This window comes from Syzygium oleosum, unplaced genomic scaffold, assembly GCF_021117445.2.
Source record: "Syzygium oleosum isolate NSW1041296 unplaced genomic scaffold, Sole_v2.1 Sole_v2.17, whole genome shotgun sequence".
Taxonomy (NCBI): Eukaryota; Viridiplantae; Streptophyta; class Magnoliopsida; order Myrtales; family Myrtaceae; genus Syzygium; species Syzygium oleosum.
The window spans coordinates 12,708-31,981 of NW_026607501.1; the positions used below are offsets into that span (position 1 = coordinate 12,708).

At 41.7% G+C, this 19,274-nt stretch overlaps 2 protein-coding genes across 4 annotated transcripts; one reads left to right on the plus strand and one right to left on the minus strand.

The window, feature by feature from the left end:
• Positions 1–311: 311 nt before the first annotated feature.
• On the minus strand, positions 312–4,148 carry LOC130134387 (dual specificity protein phosphatase 1-like). 3 transcript variants are annotated; one of them, XM_056318986.1, is made up of 7 exons: positions 4,019–4,148; positions 3,434–3,596; positions 3,151–3,286; positions 2,675–2,729; positions 1,447–1,592; positions 1,207–1,250; positions 312–761 (listed from the first exon to the last, which is right to left on the minus strand). In XM_056318986.1, the coding sequence occupies exons 2-6, from the start codon at positions 3,539–3,541 to the stop codon at positions 1,234–1,236; spliced, it is 462 nt and encodes a 153-aa protein (XP_056174961.1). In that variant the 5' UTR covers positions 3,542–3,596; positions 4,019–4,148; the 3' UTR covers positions 312–761; positions 1,207–1,233. The 3 variants fall into 3 exon arrangements, with proteins under 3 accessions (XP_056174961.1, XP_056174959.1, XP_056174960.1); XM_056318984.1 differs by having other exon boundaries at positions 2,675–2,795; positions 4,019–4,142; XM_056318985.1 differs by lacking the exons at positions 1,207–1,250; positions 4,019–4,148 and having other exon boundaries at positions 2,675–2,795; positions 3,434–3,590.
• Positions 4,149–6,885: 2,737 nt separating this feature from the next.
• Positions 6,886–7,905, plus strand: LOC130140265 (probable glucan endo-1,3-beta-glucosidase BG4). The gene has a single exon (XM_056319269.1). It carries the CDS (start codon positions 6,886–6,888, stop codon positions 7,903–7,905), a length of 1,020 nt encoding a protein of 339 aa, XP_056175244.1.
• The last annotated feature ends 11,369 nt before the right edge of the window (positions 7,906–19,274 follow it).

Sequence of the window (19,274 nt, forward strand, 5' to 3'; positions counted from 1 at the left end):
ATCTTTCCTAAGCTATCAAAGGCATAAGGTAGAGACTCTTACACCAAATCGATGCAATATACATCATATCTACAGATCAATTTGATTTTGCAAGAGAGTCTAACACCATACGAGATAGAAGATGTTTTAGGTTTAGACAATAAGCTACGGTTTATGCTATAACCTCTTTCAGTGAAGGGATAAGAGAAACCTAGAATTCTCCAGCGAAAACATCATTTAAGACCACAGGAACTGCAAGCTCTTCACTTGCAAGTATTTCAACACTCCAAACACTAGAGCAAACTGTACCAACATGCATTAATTATTGATCAAAGGCCTGAAATTTGCAGTCTCAATTCAGGCTAGAGACTATCAAGAGTATAACTTACATATTTCGCGAATACCTTGTCCTTCACAAATTGGCAAAATAAAAAAAGTAACCTTAAAGGTGGATCATGCAGAAATCGACTGTCAGGACAGATTCAAGCTTCTTAGTTCGACGATCTTTCAAGAGTTCCCCTGCATTACACCTAAAAGCAAAAAAAATTGATCTTTCCAGCCTACTTTTCTTCGGCGTTGTCATAAACCTGATTTAACTCTTCTACCAGTATCTTTAATATTCACACTAATGTGATCTGCATTTCAAGTTCTCTATTTACAAGATGCTTATTTGATATGAAGTTCAATACCAAAACAAATTGCAGGATAGGTGCGGCAAGACTGCGCAGAAATGTCTCTGTATTCATCCCATTCTCCTCACCTCTATGTGCTTGCTCATACACCTGGGAAACAAAATTGTTAATACAGTAGAACAATCGAATCATGGACATATTAATGGAGGCCTCTATGCATAAGCTGCGATTAAGATCTTAGGTGTTATAAAAAAAATCAAGCTAAAAGATCTACTTTGGCAGATGATATGTTGGGGTATTCAAACATGACAAAGTATTTTGTTTAAAAGAACTAATGCACGGAACAACTGGCCTATGTGACGTGCGAAAGGAATATTTTATTCAAGTAATCAACATTTTTTGACAAAGCCTTCTCGAAATTTTCTTTTTTCTTAGAGTAGCATGCATTCATAAGTCTGCTTTCTCCTCCACTCTTTTGCCTTCCAGAATAAGAAACTGCAACGTTCATTCTACAAGATTTACAAAAGAGAAACTATATTTTGACATGCATAACGAGATGGCAATAAAGAGTTTGCTATTTGAAATGACATAATACCTTTTGTCATGAATCTGCATATGACTTTCAAGTAAGTGCCAAAAAACTGTGGACAAATTATGCAGTGACACTTTAGGATGTTAATTGTAAACACCCAATACATGAATGGAGTAAGAATGCACAACCAGGTTCTATATGTTACCCAAAAGTGAACTACAGTTTCCCCTTTTCGTTCATGTCGGATAGACGCTTATCAATGCATGAAAATAAATGCAACAAGTATTGACAATGATTAGGCACCTTGCAGAAATTTCTCATACTCCTGCAGTTGTGAAATGAAACCAGAATTAGGAGATGCTTGTCGCCGTCTGCTCTTCACATGTTCCAAAGCTTGAGAAAGGCTCATGCCATGCTTTTTCATGAGATAAGCAACAACGATTGTAACACTGCAAAATACACATCTTTAGTTCGATAAATCACAAATCTAATTAATGATTAACAATGTAAAAAGGTAATCATAGCTTTAGCAGGCAATTAAAGTCAAAGTCCAGCATATATCAGAATAGGAAGTTCCAAGAAATCCAGTAAGATTAAATAGCAACTAGCATTCCATGTTTGTCTGTAGTCCGGAGTATCATTTATGGCACTTGACCTTTCAGACATAAATGCTGACACGTAAATCGTAACCAGTATGTTTATTCTTCTAATCCATTCAGGTATTTAATTGAAAAGATGAATACATATATGATGAATTTGTATCCACAAAAATGATCTTGGGAGCCTTTAGATGAGGTTTGAAGTAACTTCTAAGTTATGTACATAAAGTAGCCAATTAGGTTTGTGAGGAAACCTAGAAGGTGAAGAATGATTGCATTAATGAGTACCTCTACAAGATAGAAATAGAAAAATTCAGAGTGACGGTAATTCCTCACACGAAACTATTGGCTCTATGGAGATAGCAATGCTGACAAAGTCAAATTGTTTCAAGAATCTGAAAAACCTTATAACATGTCCTTTCAAAGACAGGCAGAAATAGCATTCACATTTCATTTGATGGTGGGAGCTGATACGAGAGCAAAACATTGAAAGGTCAAAAGATTTATCTCCTACATTGTTCAAATGTGTGTCGTGATTTCATAGTCATCTTCACATGGACCAATTCCCAACGTCAACTTCATAAAAAAGATCCTTGTAAAGCAGTTCAAACATCATGAAAAAGTAAAAAAGTTTGCCTGAACAGACCTATTAATTCAAAAGATTCCCTACAGGAAAGATATATCTCCCACGATCACAATAGCCATAGTAGGAGACAGCATCGACGTTATTAGTCATTTTCACATGGACTCAATCCCGATGTCAACCACATTAAAATGACAATTGAAATGCTGTTCATGTATACTGAAAAAAGTCTGACCAAGAAAAATACATACTGAAAATGATGTAGTAAAGAATATTGTCTGAGTAGACATGAACTATGCCCTGACAATGTTAATAAAAGATATCATCCCAAATGTAATAGGAGAATCACCTTCTGGATTTCCCAACGAAGCAATGAACCAGCACACCTCCACCCAATCTCTTGGCTTCGTCAATAAATTCAAAGCACTCATCAAAGTGTTCTCTTATGTTTGTGTCTTCCCTATCCCCGACTACCTCAATAAAAAAAAAATTGCAACAAAATAACCAGGTCAAATACTTTGGTTCCATTGGTCAATGACAAAGATGATCTATCCAAATAAGTATTAACTTCGGTTTATGAAGATTAAAACGGAATATCTGCCTCCAACGTATATAACTTTACAACAAAAAACAAAAGCATTGTGCCTTGGATTGCACTATCTCACAACTTGTAATTCAAGTCTAATTATTATTTGCCTTTTCAAACATATCGGATTGCGCCGAACTTGTGGAATTTATATGGAAAGAAGCCAAAATATAGCGGACAAACATTGTGTGCTTGTTGCAACTATTAAGGAAAAACATCCAATACAAGAAAATCAGTACCTGCAATGACTTTATACACGAAATCGTCTGGATATGCAGGTTTCAACGTACTAGCCACGGTTAATATGTGCGTCACATTAAGGCGTTTAAGATCATCTTTGTTATTCGCAGCGCCAACAGATCCCAAGAACAGATCCTTAACGTCAATCACATGAAACAACATCAGCAGCTGCATCCATCAAACAAAAGTAGCAAAGGAACACAAAACGAACACGACAACCAACCTAATGCATGAACAATAGATTGAGGTAAAGTGCCAAAAAAACCGCCGTAAGTTGCATACCTCTTCGATTTTGCACAGAACCTTGTCTTCATTAACACATCGAGTTAAATTCATAACCCGCAGAAGCGCTTGGATCTGACCCCTGATGGATTCATCGTACTGAGCCATTGCCAGAATAAAGTAATCCCAACTCTTCTTTTGTCAAATATCAGTAATTCAGTATCTAGATGAGCACAACGAGGAGCGCCAATTAGCAGAGAGGAAGTAGAACATGTACTGATACAAAACGATGATTAAGAATCGACCCCATCGCCTTAGCAACAACCATCGATCACACCACATGAAAGTTAATCGCCAACCGAAACACAGAATTCACTGATCATTCACACCCATTAATCAACACATAAACCTGATCAAATCTTGCACGAACTCGAGCCAGCTAATCCACAGAGAAATCAAGCAAAACGTCTAGACAAACCATGCAGAAAAACAAGAATCAAGAAGACAGGACTCGAGAGACGAACAAGATCATCGGACACCAGCCCAACACAAAAATGGGAGAAACCCAAAACTCCTCTACATGAAATTCCAACACCCAAGAAAAAATCCGGGTCGGTGACATCTACAAGATTGAAATCGAACCACCTGGGTTCTTCTTGCTTCCAAGTGGAAACGCGAAGTCGATGAGCGAAGCGAGCAACTGAGGAAGATGGACCCGATTGAATGCGATCGATACAATCGAAGACAGAAGGAAGAATCATGGGAAGAGCTCACCTTGGCGAATGGTTGATCCACGAGTGACCCTGACGACGACGATGACCACCTGTATATCTTGCAGTTCATTGCGATCAATTCGAGTTGAGATTGTTCGTCGGCGTGATAGGCCCAGTTCGATCCGCGACGGGAACGGGCCGGGCCGGGCCGGTTCGGTCCAATTCGGTTTTGCTCACGAGCCTTCAATTTGTATTTGTGTTTTCGATTCAGGGTCAATTCCCAAAAAAAACATCAACTTAATATTGAGTGACAATTCTAATCCAAAATTTTTTTTTTGTCTCGTAAAAAATCATCAATTTTCACTTAAATCTCAAATCTGGTCCGAACAATTTGAAAATTTCACATCATGGTAGCCAGATTTGGGACTCAATTAAAAGCATTGAGACAAAAAAAGTTTGGGCCAGAATCGTCACTCAAGGTAAAGTTGGAGATTTTTTTTGTGGAATTAGCCCTTTCGATTCTATACGAAAATACTCCAAACCTTTTTTCTTTTTGGAATTTCAGGACCTTCAGAATACGGTGAAGAATTTTTCAAATTTTATAATTGTAATCTTGGACTTATGCTTTTACTCGAGAGAGAGTGAAGGGTGGCTCGTCTGATCTTGGGATATTAAAGTTAACTGCAATGTATGAACTTGGCCCGACTGATGCCTACCTAATTAAAATGTCAGGGCTGATTTTTTTGTGAGATGAAAATTAGATCGGAGTGCCATGGGATACTATACTAGTTTGAGATTTTTAATGGTATTGATCCTAATTGTTTTGGTTCAAATGACGGATTCGACGACCAGCAAGATAAAAGGGATGAGAAAACAGGGTATAGCCCCAATCGAGATGTTTGAGGATACCGCTAATGACTTTTCTAAATTTGCTTATTAGTGATTTCTTTTGTGTACTTCTGATGCCATTGGAATTGACAAAACTATACTTGAAAGGCATAGTTAAGGGGTGAGCTTGTATTGTTATTTTTCAACTCGTAGGCTTGTTTGTAGTGCCTAGTAAGGTTCTCGTTCAATCTATTTATCACTCCAATAACTAGCACTCTTTTAGACACAATAGATGCGTTTTGAGTTGGCCAAAAGAGCCAATTAATTTTGTGCAATCAAAAGCTTCACTTTGGGAAATAGTCATTGCTCAAGCTATTAGCAAACCTAAAAAATCCTTTTCAGAACCCTTCAGAGCTGGCGTAATTGATTAGGTAAATAGAGGATTATGCAGTTTAGGAATTACAGGCCACGTGCTCGAATTCCATCACTACTTTGGGTCAAAACCGAACCGCATAGACCAAAGATATGTAGTTTCACAAGGTTTATAAGGTGTTCTATTTGGAGAATTTTCAGGTACTCAGTTATCCACGCTCGTGACTCTGGATTACAAAGAAAGGGAAAGAGAAAATGTCTCATATGGTTAGAAGCATAAGATTTTCAAAAAGACATCGCAAATGGCGTCCTTCTTTGTAGTCTATGCTCTTGTGTGCGCGTGCATGAGATAGAGAGGCGCAACCTTCCTATAGTGATTCTGGATAATATCGGTGGTTGGTGCACCATGTATAGAGCATAATAACTGGACAAAAGGAAAAAAACAAAATAAATCACATGCCACCTCCCTCAATTTAATCTATCCTTGATCTGTTATCTATGCGTATAAATTCTTTTCTTTCGTTATATATGCTTAAAAAGAAGGTCGTCTTGGCTTTTAGTTGGTTCCACAAACTATAGTTCTTCCAAATTGAAGGAGATGGCATGCTTGGGAGAGCTCGGAGACATGACTTTGTATCTAGACAAAGCCCTTCGGTTCAAAGTGCATTTGATCAAAGCCAAGAGTCTTTGCTTATGGCTCTGCATAAACCAATCGAATTCAACTTTTTTTCCTCAAGCAAAATCGTCGGACCAAAAGAATAATAATAATCGACTGCCTTATTAATTAGTTCGTACGATATGTAATTACCTTTTTCGTATAATCCAGTCATGGAAAATCAATTGATAGATTCTTACACCCCACCGCTATTTTCCACATAAGAAATAGCCTTTTCGTTTTCAAAAAACACATAGGCCACTTTGGAAATGTATATTGCCCACGATGGAAACGTGAATCATGATAAAAAGAGGTAAGGCCACTTTGCAATATTCACATTGTATCATGCAGTTATAGGATTCTAATTCATGCGGGTTCTAATTTTGCAAATTATTATCCCTTCCTTGATCTTTTTATACGGCATCTGTGAACATTTGTTATATTGTCAGAATATTTTCGTACCTTTTTTTTTTAGGACGAAATCTTTTCTTACCTCAAACGAAATTCGAGATATATGTTTTAATGTCCGTAAACGTCAATGTGAATCATGGACGGGCTCCTGTTTCTTCCAATAAATTTTCATATATATTATGGCCTTATCTGTATAATATATAGTTACCAGTATATATAGAGAGTGACACACACACAAGAACAAGAACAAGAGCAAGAACAAGGTGGGCAGCAGAAGCTAAGTGCATCGTAGGTAATCTCCGAGCTCATGAAATTGTTAGCTTCGCTTCGAGCATTACCTGCGAGCTTTTGCATATTTCTTCTCTCATATGGCGATGTTTTTTATATAGAAGAAACTAATTCTAGTGTTTTTTTGGTCATTGTTGGGAAAACATTAGCATCGGATTGATATTACTATTATTTTTTAGGGTCTTGGATTACTGACTGATGATAAATTTTTATGTGTTTGGAGTAGGGCAACAACAATCCCAAAGATGGCATTGGTCAATATCATTCTCATGCTATTTACATTCGGTTTTCTTCACCACCAAATGGCGATCACGGAGGCGCGGCTCGACGTCGGCGTGTGCTACGGGATGATCGGGGACAACCTCCCTTCTCCGGCGGCTGTGGTCCAACTCTACCAGCGCTACAACATCGGGAAACTGCGGCTCTTTGATCCGAACGCTGCCGCACTCGCTGCACTGAGAGGCAGCGGGATAGAGGTCACGTTGGGCACCAACAATGGGGATTTACAAAGCATCGCGTCGAGCGTCAATGCGGCTAAGGCATGGTTCGACACCAACGTGCAACCGTACATGAGTGGTGTCAAAATTACGTATCTTTCGGCCGGTAACGAAGTGGTCCCTGGAAATTTAGCTCAGTTCGTACTTCCAGCTATGCAGAATCTACAGAGTGTTGTTAATGGCTATGGATACAGTGGTATGCGGATCACCACTGTGGTCGCGGCTTCTACCTTAGGGACTTCTTACCCGCCGTCGAGCTCCACATTCGCTGATGCGGCTCGTGCCGACATGGTTGGAATCATAAAATTTTTGTCAAGCAATGGCTCGCCATTGATGATTAATGTTTATCCGTACTTTGCGTACGCCTCCGATCCGGCCAACGTGAGATTGGATTACGCTCAATTCACCGCGACCACCCCGGTGGTTCAGGATGGCTCCTTGAGTTACTCGAACTTGCTCGACGCGGTCGTGGACGCCTTTTATTGGGCGATGGAGAAGGAAGGTGTGACCGGTGTGGATTTGGTGGTTTCCGAGAGCGGCTGGCCTTCGGCTGGAAACGGTAACCTCACCACTCCAGAGCTTGCACAGACTTATAACCAGAACCTTGTGAAGAGGTTTCAGGCCAATGCCGGGACGCCTAAGCATCCGGACCGTAGCTTGGGAGGTTTCATCTTCGCCATGTTCAATGAGAATCAGAAACCTGCCGGCATCGAGCAAAATTTCGGGCTATTCTATCCCGACGGGACGCCGGTTTACCACGTATTTTAATGAATGCATCCCTTATAAGACAGTTGACAGAGGCACATATAGTTTTTTTTTAATTGGGACCAGTGAGGTGGTGTGCAATATGTAGTATCCTATTATACTCAAACATCTATGTTTGGTTCATTATAAGTTTGCTCTTATATACCTCTCTAATAAATCTTGGTTTTCAAGTCATTGAGGTGATCAGATTATGTTCTACACAATAGAATGCAAATACACAGTAAAAGCATGGGTTCAATACCTGCTAAAGGCAAAAGTTCAAACCGGGCATGTAATGTAGCGACAGGCACATCAACCCTAAGTTCCAAATGTGTCTCACTAGATATCAATGCTTATCGATGTTGCTATCAAACTGTCTGATACATTTGTCAGTGTTGTGGTCGAGTTGTCTATGTGATATATGCGTTCATCAACGATATCTATGAGCACATTCGTTTATGCTTTTTAAAAGTTAACAACTTTTTTTGCTATCCCACCAAAATTTTAGTTATCGCAAAAAAAGATAATGAAAATATTATGTGTGAATTTACGTGCCAATATTAGTATATTGTGAAAGAATATGTACTAATTCAAAACGATGATGAAGAATCAACCCCATCGCCTAAGCAACCAACATCGATCATACCACATGAAAAGTTACTCGCCAAGCGAAATACAGAATTCACTGATCATTCACACCCATTAATCAACACATAAACCGGATCGAGACTCACATTGCATCTTGCACGAACTTAAGCCAGTTAATCCACAGAGAGATTAAGCAAAATGTCTTGACAAACCATGCAGAAAACAAGAATCAAGAAGACAGGATTCGAGAGACGAACAAGTTAATCGTACACCACACAACACAAACATTGGAAAAAACCCACGAAACTTCTCCAGATGAAAATCGAACACCCAATAAAAATCCGGGTCGATGACATCTATAAGATTGAAATGAAACCACCTGGGGTCTTCTTCCTTCAGGTGAAAACGCGAATCGATAAGTGAAGCAAGTAACCGAGGAAGATGACTGATTGAATGCAATCGACATAATCGAAGACGAAGAAAGAATCGTGAGAGGAGCTTACCTTGGCGAATGGCCTGATCATGAGTGATCCTGATGACGACGACCTCTATTTCTTGTAGTTGATTGCAATCAATTCGGTTGTTCGTTGGCGCGATAGGCCCAATTTGACCTGCGATGGAAACGGGCTGGGCCGGGCCAGGTCGGTTCAGTCCAATTCGATTTTGCTCATAACACTGGTCCTTATTGTGGGTTCTTCAATTTGTATTGTATTTTTGATTCAATATCAAAATACGTCAAACCTTTTTTCTTTTGGAAGTTCGAAAACATCATAATACGGTGAAGAATTTTTCAAATTTTATAATTGTAATTTTGGAATGTTTTTTTTTTGGGTTGAATTATGGTTTTACTAGAGAGAGTGAAGGGTGGTATGTCTGATTTTTGCATGGTAAAGTTACATACAATGTATGAACATGGCCAAACTTAACCCTGCATAATTAAAATTTAGGGCCGATTTTTTGTGGGACGAAAATTACAGTGGGGTATCATGGGGTACTAATTTGAGATTTTAATGGTATTAACTTTAATTATTTTGGTTCCAATGATGGATGCGATGACTCAACAGATAAAGAAGATGATAAAACTGGGTACATTCCTAATCGAGATGTTTGAGAACATCGTTAATGATTTTTCTAAATTTACTTATCGGTGATTGCTTTTGTGTACATTTGATGTCATTGAAATCGACAAGATTATACTTGAAAGGCATAATTAAGGAGTGAGCTTGTTTTGTTATTTTTTAACTCATGGGCTTATTTGTAGTGCCGGGTAAGATTCTTGTTCAATCTATTTATCACTTAAATAACTAGCACCATTTAAGACATAATAGATGCGTTGTCAGTTGGCCAAGAGAGCCAATTGATTTTTTGTTATCATAAGTTTTATCTTTTGGGAAATGGTCATTGCTCAAGCTATTATCAAACCAGAAAAATCTTTCTTGTAACGCTTTAGAACTGGCGTAGTTGGTTAGGACAATGGGGGATTATGCAGTTCATGAACTAAAGGTCATATATTCGTATTCACCGCTACTTTGAGTCAAGACCAAACTGCACAGGCCAAAGATCCGCTGTTTCGTGAGATTTGTATGGTGTTTTATCTGATGAACTTTCGGGTACTCAGATTTCCACGCTCGTAACTCTAGATTACAAAGAAAGAGGAAAAGAAAATGTATCATATGCTTAAAAGCATAAGATTTTCGAAAAGATAGCACAAATGACATCCTTCTTTGTGGAGTATGTGCTTGTGCGCGCGCGCGAGAGAGAGACAGAGAGACACAACCTTCCTACAGCGACTTTGCATAATATTGGTGGTCGGTGTACCATATATAGGGCATAGTTACCAGACAAAAGGAAAAAAATAAATAAATCACAGACCACCTCCCTCAATTTAATCCATCTTTGATTTGTTGTCTATGCGTATAAATTCTTTTCTTTCGTAATAAATGCTTAAAAAGAAGGTCTTCTTCGTTTTTTAGTTGGTGCCACAAACTATAGTTCTTCCCAATTGAAGGAGATGGTATGCTCGGGAGAGCTTGGGGAGATGACTTTGCATCTAGACAAAGCCCTTTGGCTCAAAGCATATTTGAACAAAGCCAAGAGCCGAGTGAGAAAGTCGCTTATGACTTTGCATAAATTAATCAAGCTCGACTTTTTTCCTCAAGAAAAATCATCTCACCAAAAAAATAAATAAAGAATTAACCACCTTATCGTATAATACAATCATTGAAAATCAATTGATGATTCCACCCCACCACTATTTTCATATAAAAAAAATAGGATTTCTTATACAAAATATGGCCTTAGTAAGAATATTGTAGATACATGATGCTAAAAAAAGGTAAAAGGTTAATTAGATTATAGTTTTTGGAGTAAATCTAATAATCTTGTGATAGGTTTGGGATGAGTTCAAAAGGTGAAGATTCATTTTATAAACCTCAAAAAGTGGGGATAAAATTGAAAAATGGAGAAAAAGTGAGGATTTTTATTGCAATTTGGCCAAGATAAAATGGAGAACAATCATTTTCTACATACATGATGAAATTCTTATAAAACCTACAAACAAAAAGTTGATTAGATTATAATCGAATTCTCGATTCAGATGCAGGGAATTCTATTTTCAAATTATAAGAAATCCTAATAAGCTACGATTACGATTATATTTATAATTCGGTAGGTGAAGTGTTGCTCGATGCACGTTGACACCTTGCTAGTAATAAGACAACTAAATGCTCCACATATAAAAAAAGAATCCTTGCAAATGAACTCTCAATAAGCTATCTTTGGACAAATTAAGTTTAGGGTATTTGTGTTATGTTACTGTTTCACCAGAAAATGCTCCCGCGGCGAAATATAATTCACCGAAAGTCTTTCTTCGATTCTTAATGTGAGGAGACCGGGTTCCGTGGCGACTTCGGATAGGAAATATCCAGGGAGACAAGGAAAAACGACGAACTTTTACTCCGAACTTCGAACCGGACTATATGTACAAACCGTGCCGGAATTTAATCGACGACAAAGCTTGAAAATATAGCCGCACACGTACACAAAGATGTAACGCCGGAATTTAATAGACGACGCAACACTCGGGATAGAGATACACGCCGGAATTTAATCGACGATGCGAATCGGAAAGCTACAGTTAAGGAAAGATAAAGTGCGGTACATGAAAGTAAAGATAATTGAAATATAACATGTTATTTGATTTTGTCGGGGTCCTCTCTCCGGTAGATGGCCGGTGATATTTATAATGGTCGTGTGGTAACTGCTCCTTAGCAGTTTTCAACAATTGTGCCCATGTTCTTTCATTCCGAAAATCTTGTCTTCATGTCCATGTGATGCCATGATTCTGCTTTCAATATAACTGTCTCACGATCTTGTCCACAAGTAATAACTTCTTCATAATCATGGTTCCAAGTATCTTTTCTCTCAAAATACGCATGTATGCTCCTTAGTGGTTTCCAACAGTTACGTTGAATCCATTACCTTGACGGTTTTTTTTTTACTCCACTACGTTGGCGGTTGCTTTAACTCCACTATGCTGACGGTTACTTCTTCTTTTTGCATCTCCAACCAGTCACAACCGTCGACTTCCTCTTAATTTCGAAAACTCTACAGTGATTTTCTGAGTAAACTCAAAACATAAAAGTTGTAGATCCAGGAGTCTTCGTTGTTTTGGCTTTGGAATCAGGTCAATCCGATCTGTCTCGAAGAAGTTATGACCATTTTCCCGAACTAGCGCAGAACTGAAATTTCGTCGAGGTCCTCGACAAGATGAAGTCACGACCGTCGACTTCCTTTAACCTCGATGGCTTCTACAGTGATTTTCTGAGAAAACTCAAAACATAAAAGTTGTATATCCAAGAGTTTTCGTTCTTTTGGCTTTGGAATCAGGTCAATCCGATCTGTCTCGAAGAAGTTATGACCATTTTCCCAAACTAGCGCAGAACTGAAGTTTCCCGGACGAAGTTATGACCAGTCTTGTCAATAATACCCCAAAAAAAAAATCTGTCATCTTCGGGTGTAAACATATACGGGAGAAGAACACTAGAAGTGCCAAAACTTGTGTACGGCGCTCACTTTAGTGCCAAAAGTTTATTTCGGATCACTTAAGTGTTAAAATCGGAGAAAAATGATCGCTTAAGTGCCAACGGCGAGAAATTCCGACCAAATTAATACGTGGCTTTTTTAATTAAAATTTTAATCTACGTGGCATTTCCACATGTATATTTTGAATTTTTCAGTCCTACGTGGCATTTCCATGTGTAAATTTCGAATTTTTAATTTTTTTTTGATTTTTTTTCTGTTTTTTCCTTCTTTTCTTTTTTTCTTTTTTTTCTTCTTCTTCTTCATTTGGCCAGTGACCGGACACCGGCCACCTGGCCTCGCTGGGGGTTGCCTTCCCCCGGGCGACTGCCGGCGAGGCCGGCCCTCGCCCAGATCCGAGCGAGGCCGGCGCTCGCCCGAGCCACGGCCCGGCCTTGCGAGGGCGGTCGCACGGGGGTCGGCGCTGGCACGGGCGACCACCGGCGAGGCCGCCGTGGCCTGGGCGAGGGCCGGCCTCGCAGATCCCAGGCCCACGGCGGCCTCGCGGGCGGTCGCACGGGGGGTCGCCGTGGCTGGGCGACCACCGGCGAGGCCGCCGTGGCTTGGGCGAGGCCGGCCTCGCCAGGAGATCCGGCGGGGTCGGCCTTCGCCCAGGCCATGGCGGCCTCGCATCGCCTGTGGCGGGCGACAGCGGCCTCGTCCGGGCGAGGCCAGGCGGCCGGCCATGGCCGGTGGCGGGTGTCCAGTGACCGGCCAAACGAAGAAGATAAAAAAAAAGAAAAAAAGAAAAAAAGGAAAAAACAGAAAAAAAATCAGAAAATTTTTTAAAAAATTAAAATATTATTAAATATTATCCTCGTCAGTGCCGACGTGCCACGTAGGACTGAGAAATTAATAAAATATGGCCACGTCAGATTTCCGGCAACCCAAATCGGAGTTGGCACTTAAGTGATCCGAAACAAACTTTTAGCACTAAAGTGAACGCCGTACACAAGTTTTGGCACTTCTAGTGTTCTTCTCCCAAACATATACACTGGACACGTGTCATTTATGTTAGCAACTTGATGATATTTGCTTCCACGTTGCCTCAAGTATCTGCCATGTGTCCCTTGATGATCTTTGACCATAATTGAACCATGTCGACAAGTTGGCCATATTTTGGTATAAACAGTTACCTAGATGTCACGACCCGAACCAAGATTGTGGCACTTGGTCCCCGCTTGGTTATGATCATTCATGCTTGAGGGATTTTCATCACCACGTCTCGTTCTGATTATCTTTGGTTACGTGCAAGCGGAAGCAATTATACTTACCAAACAACAACAAGAGCAACAACATGGACTAGGAAGCATGTTTTACAAGCACACACTAATTTACATGATACGTGCTTATTTTACAAGCCCTTCCACTACGGGCCTTCTTGTTCATGTACATCCGGATTGCATCCGGTCTACCACATACTATCCGTGTGGCCGGGGTAATCCTAGCTTCTCTACCGCAGCTCCATTCACAAAAAACAAAAGTTAGTCTTCCTCCGATCCTGATGGCTCACTACGCCTAGCCCGCGGCCTCCTCGGGTGCGGCATCATTGGCGGCCCTAGGTGGCCCGCCAAATCCCGGAATGGGTCCGAGCAGATCTCCATCAAACCAAATATACCAAGCTACAAAGTGGTGGAGGACTAAGTTGTTGGCATCTTCTTGCACCCAAATCGCGGTGGTAAACTTACGATACATGACCTCGGACTCTATATCGACTATGTCAATTATGGAAACATGCATTTCTATTGAAAGCCTATGGCGAACCGGGGGTGGTGTAGCCATGCCTACAAAGCTGAAAATAATAAAGAGTGAGTCACAACTCAGTAAGTAATTTACTAAACTTCGGCTAAAAGGTAGTCTCGTCATTGAACAAAAGATCAACCATTACCGTTTTGCTTGTCGATGGCAGATCAATAGCAAAATGCTTCTTATCTTACCTATGTGTGAAACATATCATGCGCACCAAGCAAGAGAACATCAAGCATGGTATTTAAACGTTGCATGCAAGATCAGCATACGAAATTCATTATCTCTTAATCGAAATCTATATGTTCTTTTGGTATTCACCAGGCATCCGAAATCCATCGGGCATCGCCTCAAAATCCATCGATGACGGCATCGTCTCGAAATTCATCGATGATGGCATCGCCCCGAGATCCATCGGTGGCGGCAAAGTCCCGAAATCCACCGATGACGGCTTTAGTCCGTCGTGTGATCATCCAATAAGCATCAAACAATCCAATTTCTTATCTTGTTAACGATATTCCATGCATTCAAGCCCGAAGGCGTGCCGTGCTCGTGTATTTCATGATCTATAGGACAAAATGCCTATTATGCCGGGCGCGGTCTAGGGCTCATGGCTTGATCCGCCATGCCAAACGCCGGCTTGGAGCCGAACTTGGCCTGGGTCTATACGCCTCAACATGAACCCGCACCAAGCCAAACTCGATCCGTCATGCCACAACATGGGTACAAGACCCCTTTTCGTGACTCGGTTGTGCCTTGACTCACGGCCATGACGCAAGAACACGCAATCACACAAGCAAACATAAATCACTACCAACAAGGTCATCACTCGAGCTCAACCACGCAACACCACATCCTAACCAAAGGATAGGGAATTCACTTACTATTAGTGTCACGGGGTGGTCCTAGAAAGGGGATGTTCGGTGATGGTGAAGGGTGAGTGAGAGAGTGACCGAGAAAGAGACCAAATAAAAGGGAGACTGAGGGAGTGATCGAGAGAGGAATGGTGTTCACGGGTTGAAGGAAAGAAGAGAATGGAATGGTGGCCCTCCTATTTATAGCCAAAGCTCTAATGATGATCTTGCCAAATGGACCAATAATTTGCATTAAGGTGGCGCCTACTAATAGAGGAAACTCTTACACAGATGTCGCGACCGAACTCCCGAGCCCTTTTTTATCGAACATGCAAAAAAGGGGGGCTCGCCTGGTACGTGCTAAGTTTAAGTTCGGGACTTAACTTGGACTCTCCCAAGCTCATACCATATCGCGACTTAGGGTTTAAGTTTTTAACATGCAAGTGGTTTATATCAAGGAGTCGCCACTAATCGATTTGGGGTAGGTCGATTAGAAACCCAAATAGGGTGATGGGAGAATCACCCTATTCCTACGAACCAGAGATTAAATGAGTTAGGGGACTTGGTTACACTAGTTGGATAACTAATGCCCTTTCGGTACCATTTTACCCTGTTCATTTTTGAAAACATTTGTCAGGCAATTTGGATTGATTTTAGGACCTTTCTCCTAACATGTGAGGTGATCAAGCGAGTGCATAATCAGGAACGATCAGCAGTCAGGAACACAACAATTCATGCAACCTAAGGTTCTAACCTTAACTAAGTCAGATGACATTCAAAACACAACAATTCATGCGATTGTATTAAAATCATGCATAATAATACAGCGATAATAAACTAACATGCAAAATGCTACCGCGCAACCTCAGGCTTGTTTAATATAAATAAGACAAAAACTTACAAAATAATATCACATTAGATTAAAATAACAACAATATATCACATAAAATATTTTTTTAAAAAAAAAATATAAAATAAATAAATAAAATAAAATAAAATACGAAACCTTTTTTTAAATAAATAAAATAAATAAAAAAGGGAAGGAGAAAAAAAAAGGAAAAAGAAAAAAAAATTTTAAAATTTTTTTTTAAAATAAAATAAAATAAAATAAAAAATAAAAAAAATAAAAAATAAAAATAAAGGAGCGGATCCGGACCGGGTCGGGTCCGACCCGGGTCAACGGATCCGGCCCGGTCGTTGACCCGGGTCGGATCAGCTGAACCGGGTCGGTCGGACCGACCTAGGTCAACGGATCCGGCCCGGTCGTTGACCCGGGTCGGATCAGTTGAACCGGATCGGTCGGAACCGACCCGGGTCAACGGATCCAACCCGGTCGTTGACCGGGCCGGGTCGGCTGAACCGGGTTAGGCCGAATCCGTGGGAGCAGCCGCCGGCGAAGCCAAAAACGGCCTCTCGCCGGTGGACCCAGACCAGCGCCGCCCTCAAATCGGCCTCCTGGAAGTAAAACCGAGCCTCTCCACCCACAGGGGTCACCGTCCGACCGCCGTTCGCCGGTCGGCGACCAAAACAAAAGCTGGTTTCATTGAGGACTTTTGTCGAGCGGATGGTGTGCGCGCCGAAAACAACAAATTCGACTTGTTCCGCGAACCAGGCGGATTGAGCGACCCAACTTACCTTCGGTGAGGACACACGGACGGCGGGGGATGACGGTATGGGCCGGGATTCGCGCGAAACGGCCGGCGCGAGTCCCGGCCAAACCGAACAGAAAAACAGAGCAGAACAGAGGCGGTTCGGGCTGGGGGGAGAGCTCACCGTCGACGGCGCGTCTGGGGCTTTCCGGTTGATCGGGGGGCGACGGCGACGCGGCTGGGAACCTGCAAGAACTAACTCTCCCCTCTTTTCTCTCTATTTTCTCTCTTTCTCTCTCAATTTTTCTCTCTCTGTTTCTCTCTGAAATCGGCCGACCGGGGCTCTCTCTCTCTCTCTGGCTATTTATAGCCGGACGACGGACGATGGCTTCCCTCTCCGTGGCGTCCGCGTGACGATGGCCTGCACCGGCCTACCTGCCCCGCGACTTTCGCGGCCATGGCAGGCCGGTGCAGAGCAGAGCAGAGGGGGGGCCGGTGCAGAGAGGGTGCAGAGGAGAGAACAGAGAACCGGGAGAGAGGAGGGGATAAGGGCGAGCCGGGAAGACGGGGAGGACGGGACTGGCAATTAATGCCAGTCCCGTCGGCGTGCTCATCCGGCCCTGCTCTGGCCGGATAGCGACGGCGAGGAGCAGCGCCGCCGTGCGTCACGCTGCCGTCGAGCACAGAGGCGAACAGGGGCGCGAGAGCGACGGGGGGAAGAAGGAAGAGAGCATTGGGCGGGCCGAGGCCTAAGCTCGCGGAAGAAAAAAAAAAAAAAGAAAGAAGAATAAATTTGAATGCGCGGGAGGAAGAAAAGAAAAAGAAAAGGGGAGCGGGCCGGGCCCGCGCGAAAGGGGAAAAAAGAAAAAAGAAAAGGAAAAGGGGCCGGGCCCGGGGGGAAAAAGGAAAAAAAAAGAAAAAGAAATGGGCCGGGTCGGCCCAGCTCCGACCCGGCCAGACTCGATTTTTTTTTTAAAAAATAAACTCTATAATATAATAGACTCTATTAGTGCAAATGTACCTAATTTCTATATGCAATGCATTTAAATTGAAATATTTTTGTTTTAGGAATTAAAGAAATTAATTCCTAAATTTTGTGCAATTAATTTTGGGCAAATTAAAAATAGGTGTCAACAGCTGCCCCTCTTTGAAGGTGAGCTCGCAGAGATTGAGCTTGCAGAGGTTACGTTCAAAGATAAAATGGCACCTAAATTTGGCCCATGCATGTTCAATGAATGTTATTTTTGGCGAGACCGGAGTCCCATTTGTATGATGCGATATAAGATGATGCATGCTAAAGCAAATAAAAACATACCTGGGGCTACTTACCTTGCCGAAGGGTAGAGTAATTCCAGATAGTTAATATTGTGTAGTCGAGGACCCGAACGTCTTCGGTCACCTTGACTGAGGAAAAATGGTCTCTGTCTAGGACCCGAACCTATCTTCGGTCGCCTTGACGGAAATTGCTTTTGTCTAGGACCCGAACCTTTCTTCGGTCGCCTTGACTGGGGAAATCGCTTGTCTAGGACCCGAACCTTTCTTCGGTCGCCTTGACTGGATTTCATTTGGTCTGTCTAGGACCCGAACCTTTCTATGGTCGCCTTGACTGACTGGATTTTGTCTGTCTAGGACCCGAACCTTTCTTCGGTCACCTTGGTAGTGGATTTTGCTTTACCAAAGTACTGCATCATAAGGGGTACCGAAAAGACTTGATGTGAAGCAGGAGGGAGTTAGTCCTGTGCTCAGGAGGATGAACAAAGGGGTCAATCCAATGTTCAAAGGGTGAACAATGAGGTCAATCCAATGTTCCAAGGGTACCATAAAGATCGTAGGTACATGAATTTTTGGAATCGGGCATGGGTAAAATGTACTTACCTGGGCACGTTCCTGCCTCTTAAGAGCGTGTCTTCTGTCAGACAAGTTTTTCTTTGTGCAAAGACATACGTATTCATCGGAGAAATAGACAACTGAGGCTATTCTTGAATATCGTATGAAATATCTTGACCAGCTAGTCAAGATGCTTTTCTTTTCAAAGAAACACCCCGTTTACCTTCCAGGTAGTTTGAAAAGAAATCGATGAAATACACCGGGATTTCTTACCCGGAAGTTTGATGTATCATCTGCTGAATACCCGACCTTTTCGGGGCATCTCTTACGTGATGATAATGAGGGCTTCTCCAGCGCCCGAATTTTCGTGTTCTATCAATGGGGATTAGAACTCTGAGCAGCAAAAGCATGCTGTGTCAATTCCACTTGGGGAGCGGAAGAAATTTTCTGTGACATCTTTGGAGGCGCTCTAAAGGTCATATGTTCTTTGAGTCTTTGAAGATATTTTACCTGTCAAAGAGAGTTAGCGCAAACATGCATGCATTTATCAAGGATAGACAAGCTAGGCTATCCCAGAATGTGTATTTGAAAGTTTATGCATGATGATTTTGCCATGTTTGCATCACCAAACATCCACCGAGGGTCAATCAAGACAATTTTCGCTTGGGAGGTGGACTTCTCGAGATGCTGAACGAGGGATCCTCAGTCA

Bases quoted from the DNA above. Each gene is read 5' to 3' on its own strand.
- LOC130134387 (XM_056318984.1), bottom strand. From the start codon at position 3,541: ATGGCTCAGTACGATGAATCCATCAGGGGTCAGATCCAAGCGCTTCTG. The intron at 3,287-3,433 runs GTATGCAACTTA...ATTGACGTTAAG, and splicing joins TTCTGTGCAAAATCGAAGAG to GATCTGTTCTTGGGATCTGT. The intron at 2,796-3,150 runs GTACTGATTTTC...TTATTGAGGTAG, and splicing joins CGTGTATAAAGTCATTGCAG to TCGGGGATAGGGAAGACACA.
- LOC130140265 (XM_056319269.1), top strand. From the start codon at position 6,886: ATGGCATTGGTCAATATCATTCTCATGCTATTTACATTCGGTTTTCTT.